This window comes from Chenopodium quinoa, unplaced genomic scaffold (assembly GCF_001683475.1).
Source record: "Chenopodium quinoa cultivar QQ74 unplaced genomic scaffold, ASM168347v1, whole genome shotgun sequence".
Classification (NCBI taxonomy): Eukaryota; Viridiplantae; Streptophyta; class Magnoliopsida; order Caryophyllales; family Amaranthaceae; genus Chenopodium; species Chenopodium quinoa.
Genome location: NW_018742798.1, coordinates 3,698,457 through 3,719,401, shown reverse-complemented (window position 1 = coordinate 3,719,401; position 20,945 = coordinate 3,698,457). Strand labels below are relative to the sequence as shown.

The 20,945-nt window shown below is 35.1% G+C and overlaps 2 protein-coding genes across 3 annotated transcripts; both read right to left on the bottom strand.

The window, feature by feature from the left end:
• Positions 1–818: 818 nt before the first annotated feature.
• On the bottom strand, positions 819–4,899 carry LOC110724979 (protein ROOT PRIMORDIUM DEFECTIVE 1-like). 2 transcript variants are annotated; one of them, XM_021904460.1, is made up of 2 exons: positions 2,913–4,899; positions 819–2,073 (listed from the first exon to the last, which is right to left on the bottom strand). In XM_021904460.1, the coding sequence occupies exon 1, from the start codon at positions 4,260–4,262 to the stop codon at positions 3,027–3,029; it is 1,236 nt and encodes a 411-aa protein (XP_021760152.1). In that variant the 5' UTR covers positions 4,263–4,899; the 3' UTR covers positions 819–2,073; positions 2,913–3,026. The 2 variants fall into 2 exon arrangements, with proteins under 2 accessions (XP_021760152.1, XP_021760153.1); XM_021904461.1 differs by having other exon boundaries at positions 2,919–4,899.
• On the bottom strand, positions 1,239–1,724 carry LOC110725013 (protein piccolo-like). Its single transcript, XM_021904493.1, has one exon. The coding sequence runs from the start codon at positions 1,722–1,724 to the stop codon at positions 1,239–1,241; it is 486 nt and encodes a 161-aa protein (XP_021760185.1).
• Positions 4,900–20,945: the final 16,046 nt, after the last annotated feature.

Sequence of the window (20,945 nt, the reverse complement as noted above, 5' to 3'; positions counted from 1 at the left end):
CAAGAGAAAATAGTGTTGTTTAGCTTTTCACATTAAACACTATAAATTATTAACTTTTTTTTTACTTAAAGTGTTTTCATTTCATTTTTTTTTTTAACACAAAAGTGTTTTCATTTCTCTCTTCATTTCAATTTTTAACTTTTTACCCAAAATTATCATTCACTTTTTCTCCTCATTTTCCCTCCCATTTACTTAGTAGTAATACGCGCTATAACTAGTTATGTCAGGTGAGCCTTTTCAGTTTAACCTTATGTCACAAATCGAGTTATTGACAACATTAATGAAAAAAATGTATAAACAAATATTTTAAAGGGATAAATAATAAAATCAATTAACATGAATTACGACAAATAAGCAAATATACTGTGTAATTGTCCAAACACTATTTATAAGAATTTTCTCAAACTTTTTAAAGGTATATATATATATATATATATATATATATATATATATATATATATAATATATATATATATATATATATATATATATATATATATATATATATGGAAGTAGTGTGTAGAAAGGCCAAAACAGTGTATCTATAATAACGAGGTAGTTTTATTTTTGTAGAAATATCTCGGATATTTGTATTAGTGTCTACATACCCAACCTGGTTGAGTGACTTGAGTCACCTGACGAACCCCTTACACTTTCACTACCAGTCTACCAGAGGTATAAGCCCCAAGATGAATTTCAAATATTTGTAATTACTAATTAGATCTAACCATTGGAGATAACAAAAATAATGACTAAACAACATTGTGAAATTTAAGATCCACCACTGGAGATAGAGATGGTGACTTTAAAACCATTTGACAAGGAATTGACACTTTCAATGTGTATTTATAAGAACGAACCTTTCTGCAAGACAGTTTTCAAAGCTACTATGTTAAACAAAGCATTAGGCTTACAATCACTTTGGCCTTCCCATACGCCATCATCCATGGCCAGAATTTCACAAGGTGTTGCATTGCTGTTGCGATATTCGCTTGTGACACCATGATAGACTAATTTCAAAGTGCTACAACAGTTCAATCAAGGGAAAGAAAATCCGATGTGAAAGAAATTAATAGTTATACATATCCAAAGAGCTATGTTATTTGAAGAGTACAGACAAAATAAAGCACCATACATAAACAGCTATTATTTAAAAAGTTGCATAAATAATTACCATACCCCTTTAGCCTACATAGTACATACCCTAACACCTTATAAATCAAATTCAATCTCACAAATCAATTCATCACCCGGCCTGGACATTGGTAGGTGACACTACAGTCTTCACTAACATTAACCGTATAATCATGTGAAGGCTTGGCCAGAAATATAGGCAAACGAACGAGCAAATCACAGACACATTGAGTGTCGACTTCTTTCAACCAGCGGCAACATTCCTCTGCTGCAGCACTGACAGGGGCGGAACTGGTATGCCTATGCCTGTGATGGTGTCCATGTCGATGGCCAGTTTTTGGGGGGCAAGGGGGTTGAGCAGGTGCAGGAGGAGTTGGTGGAGCAGGTGGAGCAGGAGGGGGCAACGGTGAATAAGGAAGCATAGAACATGCATGATTAACAAGGGCAAATTGGGAAAGGCACAAAGGACGGAGTGCAGGAAAACTCGGGAATGGAAGTGCAGGGGCTGGTCTATATTGACAATTTGACTTAGATATCACAGCTAAGAATGTAGTAATGAAAACCCATAAAGCAATATTTTTTCTCTCCATCTTGAGCAGCATGACAAATTAAAAGGGCACAGATGCTAGATAAAAGAATAATGTTCTTCTGTACTTAAGTAAAATCTAACTAGCTTCTACTTAAATAGTAGGGCATTCATGCACTTCTTGTTGGTCACAAGAAGGTGCTTCTTTGATGGTATATAACAGAAGATGACAAGGGAGTGATTTTGAATACCAGCTGATATAAAGCAGATTAGGTTCCGGACGGTTGTAAAAAATGCCATTTCTTTTGTGTGAGCAACATTTACTAGATTATTATAATATTTGCCCTTCCTAGCTGTTGTCATGACAACTTCGCTCCTATTTTGTCCTCTGGTTGAAGTTCCCTTCCCGTCTCCTGCATAAGAAAGACAATCAATCAAATAAATTGCAAACTGCATGTCTACTAAGTACGAAACGTGCAAACTTTCCTAACATAATTTCCGTTAATAATTTTTACTATAAACCTCGGTATCTCCACACTAGACAAAAACCATCTGAGGATAGAGTACCCTCATTTTAAGAAAGATTGCAATGAAATCATGCTTAAAAGGTTGCCAGATCAATGTTCACACATATACCATACATTCATAAGTACACGATGTTAATCCTTTAGAACTCTTAATCAACACAGAAACAAAAACTGAAGCCGAATTTAGCTAGGGAGGGCAAACACAAAAACATTGGACAAATCTGATCATAGCTATTGGAAAGCATTTCAAGTAGCTTTTGACAATAATAGATAGCCAAATACAGCTAAAGCCATATTTCAGTTGTGTGAATAACTAAAATATAAAATCATATATGTTTTCCTTTGACATTCTTTCAACCTTCAGCATTTTCAATTCAGTGTCAAACAATGTCTAATGCACTTAGAGAATTTAAATTAGCATATATTCAGCTGTAATCACATAAAATCATATAGATGGTATAGCACCAATTGCACAAAGTGTTCACAATTTGTATCAAGTTATTTATAGCAGAAATTATACTTGAACATAGGAGCAGTCATACAACGAGAAATTATAGAGAACAAGTATAAAAATGCCATGGAACAGGTTCTCTACTACCCTAAGATTGAATTATTTAAAATCCAAAGTAAACAAACATAACTAGCAACATCAAATTGGAAGTGGAATCAATATTTTCTAGCATATAACTGAATTCCACCAACTCTACTTTTGCTACCATGCCTACCAATACCCAAAATATAAGGCCACTGTGAACAATTGAACGCTAGGAGCATTTGCAACCAGTGCGAAAATCTCTGCCATCAGCATAACAACAATTTTGAGCACGTTTCTCCCCATTTCAAAGATGAGCATCATCCTCTTGAGACTTCAACTCCGAACTCCCAAGCGTCACAGACTTATTGCGATTACGAGCACTTTCCCTCCTCAACCTCAATTCCTCCATCCTCATTTCCCACCCCTCCTCCAACAACTCAACAAACTTGTCCTTAATCTCAAGCAACGGATCCCGGTCAACCAATACACCACCCTTATATGCCTCTCTCAACACCGCGGTCTCAATCCCTCCCTTCAAAGACATATAGAATATACCCGAATGCCTAGTAAACACACTCGAAAATGCATTCGACAACCTGTAGTCCTCACTAAACTTCCCTAAAATCGGAACAGGAATCCTCTTAAACAACGACAACGATAATAACTCATGAAGTACCCCTACCATCCTCTTCTCCTTTTCCCTCGAACTCGAGTCTAAATGCGACGCATCATCGTAAGGATTAATGTAAGGCATCTCCATCCAATCTCTAACCCACTCTCTCATTCCTTTCTTGATATAAAACCCTGGTGGCAGTTTCCAATCAAATGAAGGCCTAACCCTAATCCCAGTTAACCTCTCTTCTTCCTCAGCCTTCAACATTATCACTGATTTCGCAAACTCGGGTTCCCAAGAAACCAACTCTAAGTACGATTTCTCATCAAAACCACCAACAAATTTGAAGTAATTAGGGTATTTGGGGATTAATTTGCTCAAAAAATCATTCGGAAACCCGAATTCTCGCTTAACATGAACCAATTTCTCCACATTAATCACCCTATTTTTCGCCATCATCAACATTTTACAAATTTTCGAAACAATTAACATCTCATTTTCAGCAAAAATCCGCTCTTCTTCTTCCAAAAACCTTCGAAGTGATTCACTAGGTTTAATAAAAGTAACAGAATCCGATTTAGGTCGAATTCGATCAAAATAAGTATCAAAAAGAAGAGGGTTTTGATCAATGAATATTTTTGCAGTGACGTTGAGCTTCAATCTTTCTCTACGCTTCTCTAAGTAACACAATGGCATCACCTGACCTGGTTCGTTGAGAACCTCTTTGACGACTCGAGCGCAAAGCCGCCATTTTTTTTCGGCTCGAATTGATTCGTCGAGCTTCTCGTCTTTGCGCCAATGGACTTTGAGATTGCAGAATGATGCACATTGTAGCAGATTCCAAACCCTAAAAATCGAATTTGGGGGGAATTTTGGGGGTATTATAGTGTTGAAGAAAGTGATTGCTTTATGAGAGTTTTGTAGCATAGTAAGTTTGGATTAAGTTAAAATGATTGAATTAAAAAACTTGCATTTCATATTGTCACTAACCATGAAATATTACAGGATATGGTGCGCCTCATATTTCCAATAACAAAAACATTTGCATGCCCTGAATCCCCTGATTTATAATAACGAAATTTTGCCTATTATCCTTTAAATATTCATTTTTGATATCAACTAGCATTTTATTTTATTTTATTTTATTTATTTTTTTTTTTTTTTGAAAACCCTACTACAAAATCAGAAAAAGTTTGGAGAAAGTATTGCCCACTACCAGGTAGGGACAACGAAGGTCCATACCTACGTTGAATTTTTTTTTCGCTAAGTGTTGAAAAAACGTCATTTGCTATTTTAATACTGTTATTTTAAGTTTGAGCTTGTTATAATAAATTTAATACTGTTATATGTTTTTTCTTCAATATTGTTTTTGAGGTGTCGTTTTGCTCTTTTCAGTAGTACTTATATATCAAGAGGCTAAGTGTTTGTATTAGAAATAAAGTAGGGAAATTCTCTTTGGTAACACCATGTATTTTGACTTTCTCAGTGGTAAATTGCAAAAAACTTATTATCTTTGATAACATTGTATTATTGTTTACCAAACATAATTATCATTTTAGTTAAAATCATTAACCATGGTTAGTTTTATTATTTTTTTAATAATTAACTTAAATTTAAATTTTTTTAAAAAAAACACCTAACCCTCCCACCGAACCACCAACCAACCCCTCCCTTTGCCGGCGCCAGCGAACAACCATTCCCCTCCCCCTTCGATCTCCACCTCATTTCCCTTGAAACTACTTGGAACTTCACCTACCCCACCCCCGAAACCACCTGGAAACCTCCCCCACCCCCAAAACCACCTGGAAACCTCCCCCACCCAGCCCACCACACTTGAAGAACCCTAATCGGCCCTCCCACACCCTCACAAACCGTCGGCGACCTTTCCTCCATCACCCTCCTCTCTCTCGTCTAACCGAACATTCTCCTCCTACCGTCGGTGACCCCTGCTCTCTCTCCTATGACCAAGCCTTCTCCTCCCATCGCCGGTGTCCCCTTCATTACCGGCGAAAAACGCCCCTTCAAACCCTAAATCGAACATAAGGAACCCTAAATCGAGCAAAAATAACCCTCAAAACTGAGCGAAATCAAACCCAGCGAAATTAAACCAAAAAACCGAGCAAAATCGTACCCTAAAGCTTCGAAAATTTGAGGAATTAATCTGATTTCATTTAGGGAGAAGAGATTGAGAATTTAAGGATTTTCGAGGGGGATTTCAGGGTTGGGGGAGTTGGTTTCGGGGAAGGCATGGTGGTTCAAGGGGAAGGAGAGGCGCGCAGGGGGGGGGGAGGGGGAGGCCGGCCGCCGGTGCACCGGCGAAGGTAAGGCTGGGCGTCGGCGTGGGTTGGAGCGGGAGAGGACGTGGCTGGCTGTTGGGGAGATGGGTGATTTTTTTTAACAAAAATATTTCTAAAATAAATATTAAAAAAAAAACTAATTAACCATAGTTAAATATATAGTTAAATTTTATCATTAATGTTATAATTGAATAATATAAAAAATTTAGGTTTACCAAAGATAATAAGATTTTTCGCAATTCACCACTGAGAAATGTAAAAACTATAATGTTACCCAAGAGAATTTCCCAATAAAGTATTATATTTGTATACTACTATCGTATAAATGAAATATGTTATTAAGAAAGACAATACTGCTATTATAAATTAGAAACTGTAAAGCTGCGAGATTTGGTATCAGAGCCATACGGTTAAGAGTTAATTTAAGTTGTTAATTAAATTAATAATTAAGTAAATCTGGAGAATATTAGATTTTCTACTGAGTGTAAGAAACCTGATTTTAAGCATTATTATCATATTCCTGAAAATACTAGTAATTTTGGCTCAGTCCTTAATTATATAGTAGATCAAATTGATGAATTAAGATCGAAAGTTGATAATATACATGCTCGTTGTATTAATATCGAAAATAAGATATCAATAACAACAACCGATATTATAAAAAAAAGTAAGCGATCTAAAAGAAAAGGTTAAACAAGTTCAACTTGCTTTAATAAACGAGGTTAGGCATCAATTCGGAAAAGAAGTATCACCTAATAAAGAGAAAATTGTCCCGTATAAATATAAGTATCCTTTTCAAAATTTAGATAAAAATAAAAAGTTTATTGTATCACTCTCTAAAAGACCTACTAGTAACCAAGAAAAGAATAAAGAAACTAAAGATGAGCCATCATCTTCAGGAGAAAATGCTTAAGGAATTACAAGCCCTATATGATAAGGAAGAATACCATAATAAGTTTAACGAAATCATGAACTTAATTTCTGAAAAAGGGATTTCTTCTGATAATGAAATAGAGGAAAATAATTATGTTACTTTAGAGGAAGATTCATATCAACAAATGGTATTAATGAAGTTAATTGATCTAGACTTTCTACCCATAGAAGTTGTTCGACAAAAGATTGAAAATAAACTCGGTAAAAGAGTAATGGATAATAATGATGCTGGAGAAGAAATTATTAATGAAAACATTAACGTAAACAATGTTATCCAAAGACCTAGGTATCAAGGAGAAGGAAGTTGCACACGACCAAGATACATACCAGGGAAGACTACCCGGTTTAGTGTCAAGGTTATGCCTAATCATATACCTAAACAAGAAGAAGTGACTCTTGATCCTATAAGTCAAACTGGTTATAAGCTTAAATTAGATGGTGTAAGAGATAGACAAGATGTTTTAGATTAGTGGAAAAAGAGTATGGGTAGTGTACTTAATTTAAACACTGAATGGACTTCAGAAAATTTCTTAAATTATAGTGTAAAAGACTGTTACGATGGAATAGATGAAGAAGTCAAAACTACATTAAGAGCTAGTGAATCACCTACTAGAATGTTCAGGCAGTTATGTCAATACATTGAGTTAGAATTCATTGGTCCTAGAGTTGATCCTAATGAAAAACGAATGGAATATCAAAGGACGTTAAGTAATTTGTCCATTTGTAAAATGAAATATATTGATAATTACATTATGGAATTTGAAACATATTATTATAAAATTGGTGAAAATGAAACAAATCTTAGAATGTTCTACGATAAATTACCAAGTCCCATTAATGAAGAAATTAGTGAAAAATATCAAGAATTGAGAGAGAAATTCTTAGCTAGAGATGCCCTAGGTAATATAATTGCTTTTCTAAGAAAATGGATTAAAAAGAAATGTAAAAAGGTTGCAGGAACTCAACAAATGAAAATACAATTTCTCACTTGTTGGGATTTCCCAAATAACTATGGATGTGAAAGAAAAAACTATAATAAAAGAAGGAATTATAAGTAAAATAAATTTGATAAATCAATAAGAGAAACCTATAAGAAAAAATACTATAAACATAAATATAGAAAACCAAGTAGGTTTTTTCAGAAAGGCAACATATTTCCCTAAGAAAAAGAAAGCATGCAAGTGTTGGTCTTGTGGAGAATTAGGACATTATGCTAATGAATGTAAGAAAGCCAATCATAAACTAATGGAAGCCTTAGGTAGTTGGGACTGCATAGAAATACCAGAAGACGAGGCTTTAGAATTGGTTTTAAGCAATAATAAAGGAATAGTAGAAATAATAGAAGAGGAAAATGAGTATAATGAAGAACCTGAATATAGTGATGAGTTTGAAGATGAAAATTATGAAGAAATAAATAATATGATGGAAGGAGAAGAGTTAGAAAATTCAGAATCAAATGACAATGAGAAATATAAAAGCAAAATGACTATAGGTCAACTAAAAAGATCTAATTAATCATTTGAAGATAATGACCTAGATCAAGTAAACAAAGAAAGATGAAATTTTCCCCAGATTACTAAGGATAAAATATTTAAAACTTCTTTCTTTAAAACTAGAACTAAATATGTATGCGAAGAAATGGAAGAAAGCATAATAATCGAAGATTGTGAACAAAAGGCAGCCGAAATTAATATCATAAACTGGAAAAGTATAAAAAACATAAAGAAAAAGGAAATTACAGCTATATTTGTATTGGTGCAGTACAAGTATACATAACTCCTTTGCAAGATTTTGGCAAGGATGTTAAATGCTTGAGTTTTATTTGTGATATTAGACATAAATAATTGATGATCAAATAATTAGTGGTATCACATGTAACTTAAGTCCAAGAGCGGTAAGCTATATATGTGAACTAAGATATTATGTGAGCTTAGAGGATTCATTTGCCTCAAAGCTTTTAGCTATCAAGCTATTAACATAAGGAGTGAAAATTCATAAAGGAACACGACCCATACAATTAAGATGGAAGGTGGTTTATAAGTTAGTAAACACTATAGACTCATCTTTTAAGAAACAAATAGTCGATGCTCAGAAATATGAGCAAGGAGGAGGTCCTAAGAAGAAAATTACACCTATAAAAGTAAATCCTAATGAAATTGAAATTGAAAAAAACTTGGGAGGAATTCTTTATGAACCCTGTAGTTAGCAATAGATTGAGTATAATGTTATTTGATGAATAAGGATTACTTCATATTGGAATGAATATAAAGCCTAAATACAAAGAAATATGAGTCTTAGAACACCATGTCTAAGTAGACAAAATTCAACAATATAAGAATGAAAAAACAAGGTCATGAAAAGCCAGAAGAGGATGACGAAGAAATATTAGTTCTACTAAAGAAACTAAGTGAAAAATATGAAAGTAAAAAAACCTTAAAACAAACGACATGGCATAGCATTGATATGGGGTCATATTCTAATTTAGAGTTAAATGAAGATCCAAATAATCTTATTGATAAAAGAAAGGTAATTGGATATAAAACCAAAACTGTGAGTGAACTAGTATACGAAGATAAAGTTAATATGCAAACGGAAGCTTGTAATGAAATATCTAGTACTAATCCTAATAGCATTTATATTCCAATTGATATATGCATTGAGGATTATAATAAATATAAATTATGTGCATATATTGATAGTGGTTGTTCTACATGTTTTGGAAGAGGTCATTATTTCCAGAATTCTTGTGAAAAAAGGCTAAAAATCCTATGCAAGTTAGAATTGCTAATAATAGTGTCATGATGCATATAAAGATAATCAAAGAATTACCAATAGAAATTGGAGGAGTTCAATATGTTATTCCTATTTTATGGGCAATTGATCAACCTAGTCATGATATGATAATAGGAAATAATTTTCAAAGATTATACTCTCCATGCACTCAATCATTGATCAAATAATCTTTGCTATTAATGGACATTCTGTTCCTATACAGAAAATAACAAGGGCTTATACTTATCAAACTATAGAATTTACGCGCAGCCAGCGTGGTGATAGGGTTACTCCTACACAACGAGAGGTTTCACTTAGAATTTCTTAGTGTGATTCATCATTAATAGATCAGATAAATAAGCAGCAAGAAAAATTATGTGAAAAATTCACTAGTAGAAAAATTCACTAGAACATTGAGAAAAGGATAAGGCATTTGCTAAGATAACTCTAACAAATCCAAATAAGATTATTAGAGTAAGATAAATGGTCTATACCTACCAAAACATACAGGAATTTGATGAATAAATAAAAGAACTATTGAATAAAAAACTAATTAGGAATAGCAAGAGTCCTCATAATAGTCCAGCATTCATGGTGAGAAATCATACAGAAGAAAAAAGAGGTAAATCTAGAATGATCATTAATTATAAACAGCTAAATGACAATACTTTTTTGGATATTTTAGATTTTAACACCATACAAATCAATGAAAATTGATATTAACACCACCCAAAAAAAAAAAATTTATTTTAACACCACATAAAAAATTGAAAATTTGAAGTTACCACCAGATAACGGTTTCTGTGACGGAAAAGTGACGTGGGTCCCATGTTTTAGGTTTGCCTCCAAATTTCACACTTAGTAAACACGATTCTTCCTCTTCATTGATTACTTCCAACCATCTTCATTGAATTCACTCTGAATTTTCATCTACTCAAAGTAATATCTTCATCTAGGGCATTCAATTGCTTAAAATTTGTGTGGTTGGGGATAGGAATGTACAAGGGAGCTGTCATTAGCAGAAGAAAAGCGTTCGAGGATTTCGTCATCCACCTTCAAAAAAAGGGCAAAAATTGCTGGCAATCTGACAATTACAGGTGAAAGATTCCAAAGAAGGTATCTTTTTAATCTTTTTACAGCAATTTCGTCTATTATTGGTGAATGGTTGATGTCAATTTTGCAATTTTATGCTTAATTGGGGTTACTTTGGCAACTGAAACTGAGAACCCTAGAAAAAGGGTTTATTTTGAAGTTGACTGCGAATTAGGTTAATTGGTGGTTTAGGTTGAAATATGGTACTAATTAATTGGGGTTTATGTGAATGAACTTATTGAAGACTGTATATGTGTGATTTGTTTATTGATGCATGTTGGACTGGATTATTTGTTTATTTGTATATTTGAAGTTAAATATTCAATTACTGTAGTTGATTAATAAAGTGTTGATATTATATGTCTTATAATAAATTAATAATACTATTGTATCTGTGTTATTGGTGGGTAGATAATGGGTGACAATGAAGATATGGTTGACATCTGTCTAAGGGTGGGGGGTGCATTTGTCCCTAAAAGAGTTAGCAAAGATAGAGAGCTGCTTTGTTGGTGTGGGGGGTGGTGTTATTGGAGAAGAAAAGTCCCAGTGTCTAAGTTGGATGTACAGGAGAATAGGTCAGTTGCAATTCATGGATTTGTTAATGGTGATATGGAGGTGCCTGTCTATTTCAATTGTTGGTATAGGCAGAAGGGGAAAACTTTTAACACTGGTAGAAGGGAACTAGTCAACAATGATGAAGTGAGGGGCCTTTTAGAGACTAGAAATGGAGAGGGTTATGTAGAAGTCTTTGTGACAACACAACCTAATTTGAAGCCCACAACTAAGGCCCAACCCAATCCCCAGCCAAAGGATAAGGTTACTAAAAAAGGGAAGAAGGGTCAAAGTACTTCAACTGTCAGTATTAGGAGAAGCCCTAGATTTAAGAAGACTAAGACTGAAAGGGAGGAAAGTCCACCAAGGGAGAAACTGAAGGGGAAGGTTGCAGAAGCTAGAGTGTCTGGTAGTTCAAAACAGAAGAGTAAGCTCAAAGGTAAAGCCTCAGCAAAGGCTAAAGCATTGGTGTTTGAAGAGGATGATGATGGTGGCAATAAATCTGATTACTCTAGCTCAGATTTGAGTGATGAAGACCTAGATTGGGAACCAGGTGAAGAAGAATTTGATGAAGGGGATGAAGAATGGTTTATTGAAGGGTCTAAGGACATCTTAGAGAAGGTTAACAAGACTTTGAGGAAACTGCAGGGAAGTGGCATAGATGAGGGTGTTGTGAAAGATAAGAGGTCAGATCTGAAAGATGACCTGGATATAGGAACAGTTAGGGTCAATCCAGAGGATGATGAAGGTGATTCAGAGAGTTCAAGAAGCTTGTGTGGATCTGATTCAGAGGAGGATACTGCTCCATGGTTTAATGAAGATGTGGACTTCCAGAAGCCCATCCAGCTGCAGGTGAGGCAGAAGTTCAAGGATGTTGCAATATTGAGAAGGGTATTGAGACTGCATGCCATTCAAGAGAGGTATGAGTTTTATTTCTTGCATAATGACTCTAAGAGGATTACAGTGCAGTGTAGGTATAGATGTGACTGTGAGTTCAATAGTTATACTTGTAGAATGCCTGCATGTACATGTGTGTGTGGGGGGGGGGGGGTAAAGTGTCATTTTAAGGTGTATGCATCAAAACTGGTCAAGCAGGAAACTTGGCAAATTAAAAGCTGTAAATTGAAACACAGTTGTCTTAGAGTCAAGAAGAATAGGATGATTACTGCTGAGTTCATTGCAGACAGATATCTAGAGGAGTTTAGGTGTAATTCTGCATGGAGAATTAAGGATATTAGGGCCAGGGTTCTTAATAACTTAGGTATTGAGGTGACATACTTTAAAGCATGGATGGCTAGGTGCAGGGCTAAACTCATCATATATGGGCCAGCAAGGGAGCAATATGCTAGGGTGTGGGATTATGGGAGGGCTGTGATGAAGTATAAACCTGGGTCTGGGTGCAATGTGGTTGTGGAAGGTATAGACAGTCCTGAGCCCCCTATGTTTTTGAGAATGTTCATGTGTCTAAGGCCTTTGAGAGATGGGTTTGCTAAGGGTTGTAGGCTAATGATTGGGGTGGATGGTTGTCACCTCAAGGGTGCATATCCTGGAATTATATTGGTGGCAGTAGCTAAGGATGGGAATAACAACCTGTTCCCCCTAGCTTGGGCAACAGTGGAGGCAGAGAATAAAGATAGCTGGGGTTGGTTCCTAGAGTCTCTAATGGAAATGTTCACACATGATCAAGGAGCAGGGTTGACAATAATGTCAGACAGGCAAAAGGTAACAGTTTTTTGCCTTTTTTTTTGCACATTTTCATTTTCATTTGTACTTGTTTTTTTTTTCTTTGCGTAAGTAATTAGGATGAGTTATTGATATTGTGAATGAATATGGTAGGGGCTTCTGGAAGCAATGGATGATATAGTACCAAAAGCTGAAAAAAGATTCTGTGTAAGGCACATTTGGGCAAATTTCAAGCTCAAATTCACTAGGTCAACATTCAAAGAATTGTTTTGGGCAGCAGCCAGATCAACAATTGCAGTAAGTCATCCCATTCCAATACTTATTTAATGTTTGTATGCATATGTGTGGGAATGTGCTTGTCTTAAGTTGTTTACATTATCGCATTTTGTCAGTTTAACTTCACATTTTCCATGGACTCTATCAAAGAGTTATCAGAGGATGCATATCAGTATTTAGTGAACATTCCCCCCCAGTCTTGGTCAAGACATGCATTTTCATCTAACTGCAAGTCCAACATGTTGTTAAACAACATGTGTGAGACTTTCAATGCAGTCATCAGGCCTGCCAGAGATAAGCCTATCCTCACCCAAATGGAATGGATGAGGAGGTATGTAATGAATAGGAACAATGAAAAATGGGAGGATTCACAAAAGATTTCCAGCAACCTTACTCCCTATGTGAGACATGTGTTGGCTAGGATAGAATTTGTGGCTAGGAAGTGTGTTGTGCAACCATGTAGAGGGCAAACATTTGAAGTGCAGTTGATGGATGATCAAGAGTGTGTGGATTTGGAGAAGGACACTTGTACCTGTTACCATTGGGAACTTACTGGGATTCCCTGTGTCCATGCTTATGCATGCATGATGGACATTAGGGGTGACATAGAGGCTTATGTGGACCCTTACTACACCATGGACTTATACAGGAAGGCTTATGAACCCCCTATCCAACCCATGCCTGGTCCTAAACACTGGGAGAGAGTGAGTATGAGGGAACCACAACCTCCAGCATTTAAGGTACAGCCTGAAAGACCAAAGAGCAAAAAAAGGAAGCTGGAACCAGGGGAATGTTCTACTGCAACTGCACAACCACAGACAGCAAAGAAGCAGAAACAATGCAGTAAGTGTGCAGATTTTGGTCATTATGCCAAGACCTGCAAAAACACTCTTGCACCAGCAACTGAGGAGCCAAGGCAACCAGGGAGACCACCCTCCAACAGTCCTTGGATGGTGGAGGAGAGGAAGAAGAAAGAACTCAGAGCTGCCAAAAACGTATAAACCTTGAACCTTGTGTTTCTGTAACTTTATGAATTTGATCCTGTAAGCTGACTATGTTGTGATTTCCCTAAAACAAAGCTCAAGTCAGCCAAGCTCAAGTCAACCAAAGCCAAGCTCAAGTCAACCAAAGCCAAAGCAACAGTCTAAGTCAAAGGCAAATCCTTCCTCCAGCCAACCTGCAACAACCACTACTTAGCATCCGCACAAAACTTCTAAGTGTTCCTCAAGTCAGCCTGCAACAACAACAGTTCAACAAGCATCACACACAGGTGTGATAGCTAGGGCCAAGCTGCAAAATTTCAAGGATGTTAACCTCACTCAGTGATGTAATAGCTAGAAAACAATATTATGTTTGAATTCATATTAATGTCATCATTTTGTTTGTTTGTCATTAGCATTTGAACAACCAGAGATATTAGGATGGTGTACATTTTGTATGGCTGTAATTGCCATGAAGACAGGTTCAAGTAAACACCTTTTGGCAACTATTTATGAATATATATGTTCTGTTAACTAATTTGGCAATAATTCCCTATTTTACTGCATGTATGTGCTTTCAATTTTTTTTCAAAAACCATCATAACTGAACATCAACCACATGATTATAAATACTTGGAATTCATTCACTAAAATATTTAGAATTTCATTACACAAAAGCTCCCAACACTACATGTCACAAAATAACAATTCAAACACCTACTTCTATTACAACTAAACACCCCTAACCATTAGGAAAACTACACCAATTGACAAACTAATATAGATATCCATGCCCACCCACATACAATGCACTAAAGAGCCCCCCCTGCCTTGCAGTCCCTGTTCATTCTCTTTCTTTCACCATTTAAAGCCTTGCACCTAATCTTCAAATTGTCAACTTCATTAAGTAGACACCTCCTCTGCGCACTGATATCATCAACTTCCCTTTTCAACTCATTCACTTCACCCTTAAGCAACTTCTTATCAAGCAAGAGGTTATTGATAACCCCTGTTTGCCAGTCTGTTCCATCAGGTTGGTCAACCCATTCAAAGACCTTGCACCCCCTTGATTTTGTAACTGGATCATAAAACTTGCAAGCTCTGAACTTCCTCCCTGGATTCTCCCTAGTCCAGCTAGTTAGACTTGCCATTGGCACTCCACAATTGCATTTTTTCTCCTTTGAAGGAGAATAGCTCAAAGAAGACATAATCTGCATCAATTTAAGATGAATATAACAATTACTGCTCTGTACACATACGAATTCAAATTCTCAACAAAAACTTTTAATTAAAGCCGTCTACCATAAAAAGCCCCAATTTCAGTTTCACATAAACCCTAATTTTCGAAATTGACCAATTAACCGCGACAATGCTAATCCAACCACCAAATCCAGCATAATACATAACTGAATTGCTAAACTAAGGTAATTTAAGCAATAAATACATACCAAACAAGCTCAATTTGCCATTACATTGGAGAGAAAGTGCGATTTTGATGCTAATCGTGCTTTTAAAGAGAGAATTGTAAAAAGTGACCGTTGGAGTGGGGCCCAGTATCAGTTCCGTTAACAGAAGCAAGATTTTGGTGGTAACTTCAAATTTTCAATTTTTTATGTGGTGTTAAAATAAACTTTTTTTTTTTGGGTGGTGTTAATGTCAATTTTCATTGATTTGTATGGTGTTAAAATCTAAAATTTCCTACTTTTTTTTATGGCTATTACATTCCTAATGAAACTGTGTTATTTAATAGAATACAAGGAGCCACATGGTTTTCTAAAATGGGTTGTAAGAGTGGTTATTGGAAAATTAAAATGGAAGAAGAGAGTATTCCATTAACTGCATTTAGTGCCCCTCAAAGGCATTATGAATGGTTAGTAATGCCTTTTAGATTAAAAAAATGCTCCACAAATATTTCAGAGAAGAATGGATAATATTTTTAGAGAACTTAATCATTTTTGTTTGGTCTATATAGATGACATCCTTATTTTCTCAAAAGATTTAGAACAACATAAGAATGATCTTAAAGTAGTAACTCAAAAATGTGCAGAGCATGGTATAATCATGGGAAAGGATAAATGTGTTTATGCTAAACAAGAATTGAGTTTTTAGGATTAGAAATTAAAGTAGGACAAATAATATAGCAAAGCATATTTTGGAAAATATTGAAAAATTCCCAGATAAAATTGAAGATAGAAAACAACTAGAAAGATTTCTAGGATGTTTAACCTATGCTTATGGTTTCATAGAAAATCTTGCTTTATCAAGAAAACCATTACAGCATAAGCTCAAGAAAGAAATAACTTGGAACTGGAAGGAAAGTGATTCCAAAATTGTTCAAGATTTAAAAGCCATGTGTAAAGATCTTCATGTACTAACTCTACCTACTAGTGAAGATGATTTAATCCTTGAAACAAATGCTAGTAATGATCACTGGAGTGCTGTGTTAAAAATCAAAGAAGGAGAAAGACTTTGCAAATATAGCAGTGGAAGTTTTAATAAAGCTCAATTAAATTATCCTACCATGCAAAAGGAAATCCTTGCAGTCATTAAAGGGATCGAGAAGTTCTTAATCTTCTTAGCCTCTAAGCATTTCTTAATAAGAAATGATTGCAAAGGCATACTTGGTTTTGTTAAAAAGAATTTAATATGCAAGCGCAAGGGAGACTCCTGCATTGGCAATTATAACTTAACCAATTCTCTTTTACTGTTGAACATATATAGGGATCGAATATTTCTTTAGCCGATAGTCTAACCAGAGAATTGGCTAATGGCGAAGAAGCACAAGACATTAGAAAAACCTCTTGCCCATCAACTAGAAAATATGGAGGTAGAGAGAAAAACTCTTATTGAAGAAACTGATAAAGCAATGGAGCGGGTTTCACCCTCCACTTGGGCCTTGATAGAGGCCATGATTGTTTCATCAAAAATAAGATCTCGAGATGGTTTAATTAAAGGTTGTAATGTAGCAGTTCGAAGGTTCCTAATGTACGAAGTGATGGTCATTATCCCGAGACTCATTCCTGATATTCAGGATATAATACTAAATAAAAAAAGATAACAATTTTAGGTTTTGGTATGATCTAGTTGTATCAAGGTCATACAAGATGTATGATGTCTATGATATATGGGGAAGTAGAATAATATTCAAAACCAATTCTTGAGTGGGTATTATGTCAATTCATCCACATTCACTATAATGGAGGGCACCATATGTAGCGGAGCACTACAGAGCTTGGGATTATGGGATGGTTCATAGTATTGTACCATTTCCTGATAATAATACTACGTTCTTTGAGAAGCTCACAAAATTCCAGAAATATGTTTTTAGGAGAATTTATGAAGCAACAAGATATAAAGGAAGAGTTGAGCAAGTCCAAGTGCAAAGTGCAAATATTGAATTGGTTGAAGGAAAAAATAACTCTCCACATTTCCTGATCATGTTTGAAGACGTTCATCGCAAACTTAAGATCCAATCTGTATCCAGCAGAGACTAGTAAAAGATCCTACGGAGGCAAGAGCTTATGGATTTTTCTATATTGCTCAGTATCTTAACCAGTTCATAGCGTTAAAAGAAGAACCACCAGTCATAATACATGCGGGAAATGCTACTATAGTAGCACCAAAATGGTTAAGAAATTATTTAGAAGAAGGAGTATTACATGGTGAATCAGTGTATGATTATCTCAAACAAGTTGAAGCTAGGAGATATTTATCCTTAAAGGGAAAAGAGCACTTATTGGAGATCTTTGTCACATAGGATGAATCCTATGCTACTAAATGTGTGATGGATCTAGGTATAGAAGAAGACAACCAAATGTATGCCCATTATGAAGATAGTAAGGACAACAAAGGTGGTCTACAAGATATGATGGAGTCCTTAGCTCACAAAAGCAATAATGTATTCTACCTTAATGTTGTAGCACGTTTTATTTGTTTTAAAGAATCTTTAGAAAAGTAGTGAATGATATTCACTTGCCGAGTCAAGGTTTTCTGTAAGCCATAGAAAGTGTCGATGACCTTTGTGAGCCTTCCCCTATATAAAGGGCATTTGGCAAAGAAGTGAAGGCAGAGTTGGAAGAGTTAGATAGAGAATTGCTCTGAAATCATTAGAGAGTCCTCTAGAGAAAAATACTCACCTTAAGAGACAAATTGGTTCTCTATCTCTCTTAACGTAGAGAAAACTCTAGTTCAACTTATGTCTGTTTAAGCTTTCAGTTTGTGTGTTAGTTGTAATATATGAGTGTTGTAATCTTTTCAAATTAAATAAAAGTTTCGTTCAAGAAGGGAACATTATCCCCCTGAATCTTATATATCAAATGAGTTATCTTTCTATTTAAGAAGTTCAATCATAAAAACAATAAGGATTGTTTAATTAGAGATTACGGTCTAATGTAGGAAACGAATTAGATATGAGCTGAGCCCGATCTAAGGAAGACAGAGTTGGGGTTAGCTACTTTGGTAAAGCCGGAAGCTCAGAACGCCGGAGGTTCCATTGTCAACTAAGTTCAGGTATTGGTCAAAACTCTCTAGTTAAAAAATTATTATTGCGAAGCATGGTGGGCTGTTAAATTGTTAAAGTAATTCATTTTGTTGTATAAGTAGTAGAGTAGTGATAACTAGTACCAATAAAAGTCATTTAAGTAATTATCAGATCGAATTATAGTAAACATCAGTGTATTATTAAAAACTGTTATTTTAAATTAAGGTGCTGTTATTAACTTATTAAATACTACTATTGATCCATTAAGTATTGTTATTTACCCTAAATAAAATATATTAAAAAAAACTAACGTCACTTGGTATTGGGCGAGGTGACCTATACCGGGTAGCGGTCCATCATTCCCCAAAAAATGAGTAGCACTACTACATTTATTTTTTCCGGCAAGAATCTCCGTTTTGGGGCATATTTTATAAAATTTCCCTTTACAAAACTCAAATAAATTGACAATATTGTTTTATATCAACTCTAAATTGGATAATTCACTTCAATTACCCTGAATCCCCCAATTTCGTAAAGCCCTTAATTTAATTTTTTTTATCCTAATTTGAGATGTAATTGAGAAATTAAATCAATTATAATATGAATTAAAGATAATTGACTTATAATTGTGTTTGATTATCGAAATTTGTTGTTTTCTATACCACAATGGACTGAAATTTTATAATTTATGCTCTCTCAACCAGAAATTTTGCCGGAAAATTAAACCTGGTAGTGCTACTCAAAGTTTTTGTGACTTTGTGGTAGTTTGTTTACAAGAAAATGTTAAATGGTAATTGTTCTCAAAAGTGGTCATTTAAATGGTAGTTGTTGGCAAAATTTCCTTACAATAATTTAATTTTACATCGAACATTTCGCGCGTGTGAACAGTAAAATTACAGAGTTTTATTTTTTAAAGTGATCCATATTTTCACAAAAATAGCCCCCCCTTTTTTTTTTACAAAAGTTACCCATAATTTCACAAAAGTGACCATTTTTTTACAAAAGTGACCCATATTTTCACAAAAGTGACCTTTTGTTTTACAAAAGTGATCCATATTTTCACAAAAGTGACCCTATTTTATTTATTTATTTATTAATTTTTTTTTACAAAAGTGACCTTTTTTCACAAAACTTAATACACAATTGTTCTCCATCATTTATTTAGAAGTAAAAATGTAATGAAAAACAACGAAAGAAATGCAGTTAAAAATTGAAATCAAAGTTCAATAATAGCAAAATCACATAAATTATACTGATTTACCGTAAAGCAATTCAAAAAACATATTTTCATATGGTGGATCTGTACTTATCTTCTTCATTGATATGTTTGGAACTTCAATAATCAAAAGAAAAATGCAGAAAATTAAAACTAGAAATCGAAAAGTAAAGTAAAGACTAGAAAATTGAGAAATCGAATTTGTAATGGTGAAAAATTGAGCCTAGAAGAGAGAAAAATTGAGCCCTTAAGAGAGAGAAATTGAGAGCAGAAGAGAGAGAAAGTTGGGTGAGAAATAAAGAGGAAAGAGAAACGGTGGAATAATAAAAAACAATAAAAAAAAGAGGAAAGTTTGACTGGCACATGTGGTGTTGGGGTTTTGTGAGTCCGACTCGCCGCGGAAACAAACCCAAAAACAAGGCCGCACTTGCAATAAATAAAACTGATATATATATCCAATTTATATAGTGTTTTACCCCCATCCCACGGTCATAATTAGTAGTGTTTTTGGCTCTTTAAGGCCACTTTTATTACTAGTTTGTGTTTTCTAGTGTTTTCGTAGTTTTAGTTGAGTTTTTACAGGAAATTGCACTTTTGGAGCATTTTCCCGGGTTTTCATGGATCGACTACGGAAGCTAGAAGGACACGACCATTCGTGAAGCCCAAGATCGGTGAGAGCCGATGATTAAGGGCTCGGTATGTGATACCGGGGCTATTGGATCAACTAATCAAGACCCGATGAGGAAACCCGGATTAGGCTGAGGAATCGAGCCCAATCGAAATCCAAGCCTCGAAGAAGAAGCCGGGCCCGACCGGGCAAGCATACGCCCGATCGGGCGGGTGCGCGCAAAAGTAACCTCAAGGAAGAGGCGCGCCCGATCGGGTGAGCGTAAGCTCGATTGGGCGCGGCATACCAGCAGTGGGCGTTGTAAAAAGGCGGGCCCGATCGGGCGGCCCTTCGCCCGATCGGGCGCGTGTTTTTCTTAGTAGATGATTAGTTTTGTTTTAATTTTTGTTTGAGGAATGTTTAAGTACGAATTATGTACGTAAATTCTGATTACCTTCTCTTTTAGATTTTCTCTCTCTACTTAGGATATTTTCTCTCTCTTTATTTCTCTCTCAACTTTGTTCTTAATTACTTTCATTAATCCAGATTTCTTTTGGTAACAATTTCTCCTCTTTTAATTTCAGTTGTTTTATTTATTTATTTGATTATGTTTTGCTTTATTCATTTGATTAGTTTAGTTATGATGATTCTTGAGTAGTTTTATTTCTAGGGTTTATGGGGATCTAATAAATAATATGAAGGGGTAAATTTGTGATTGTTGA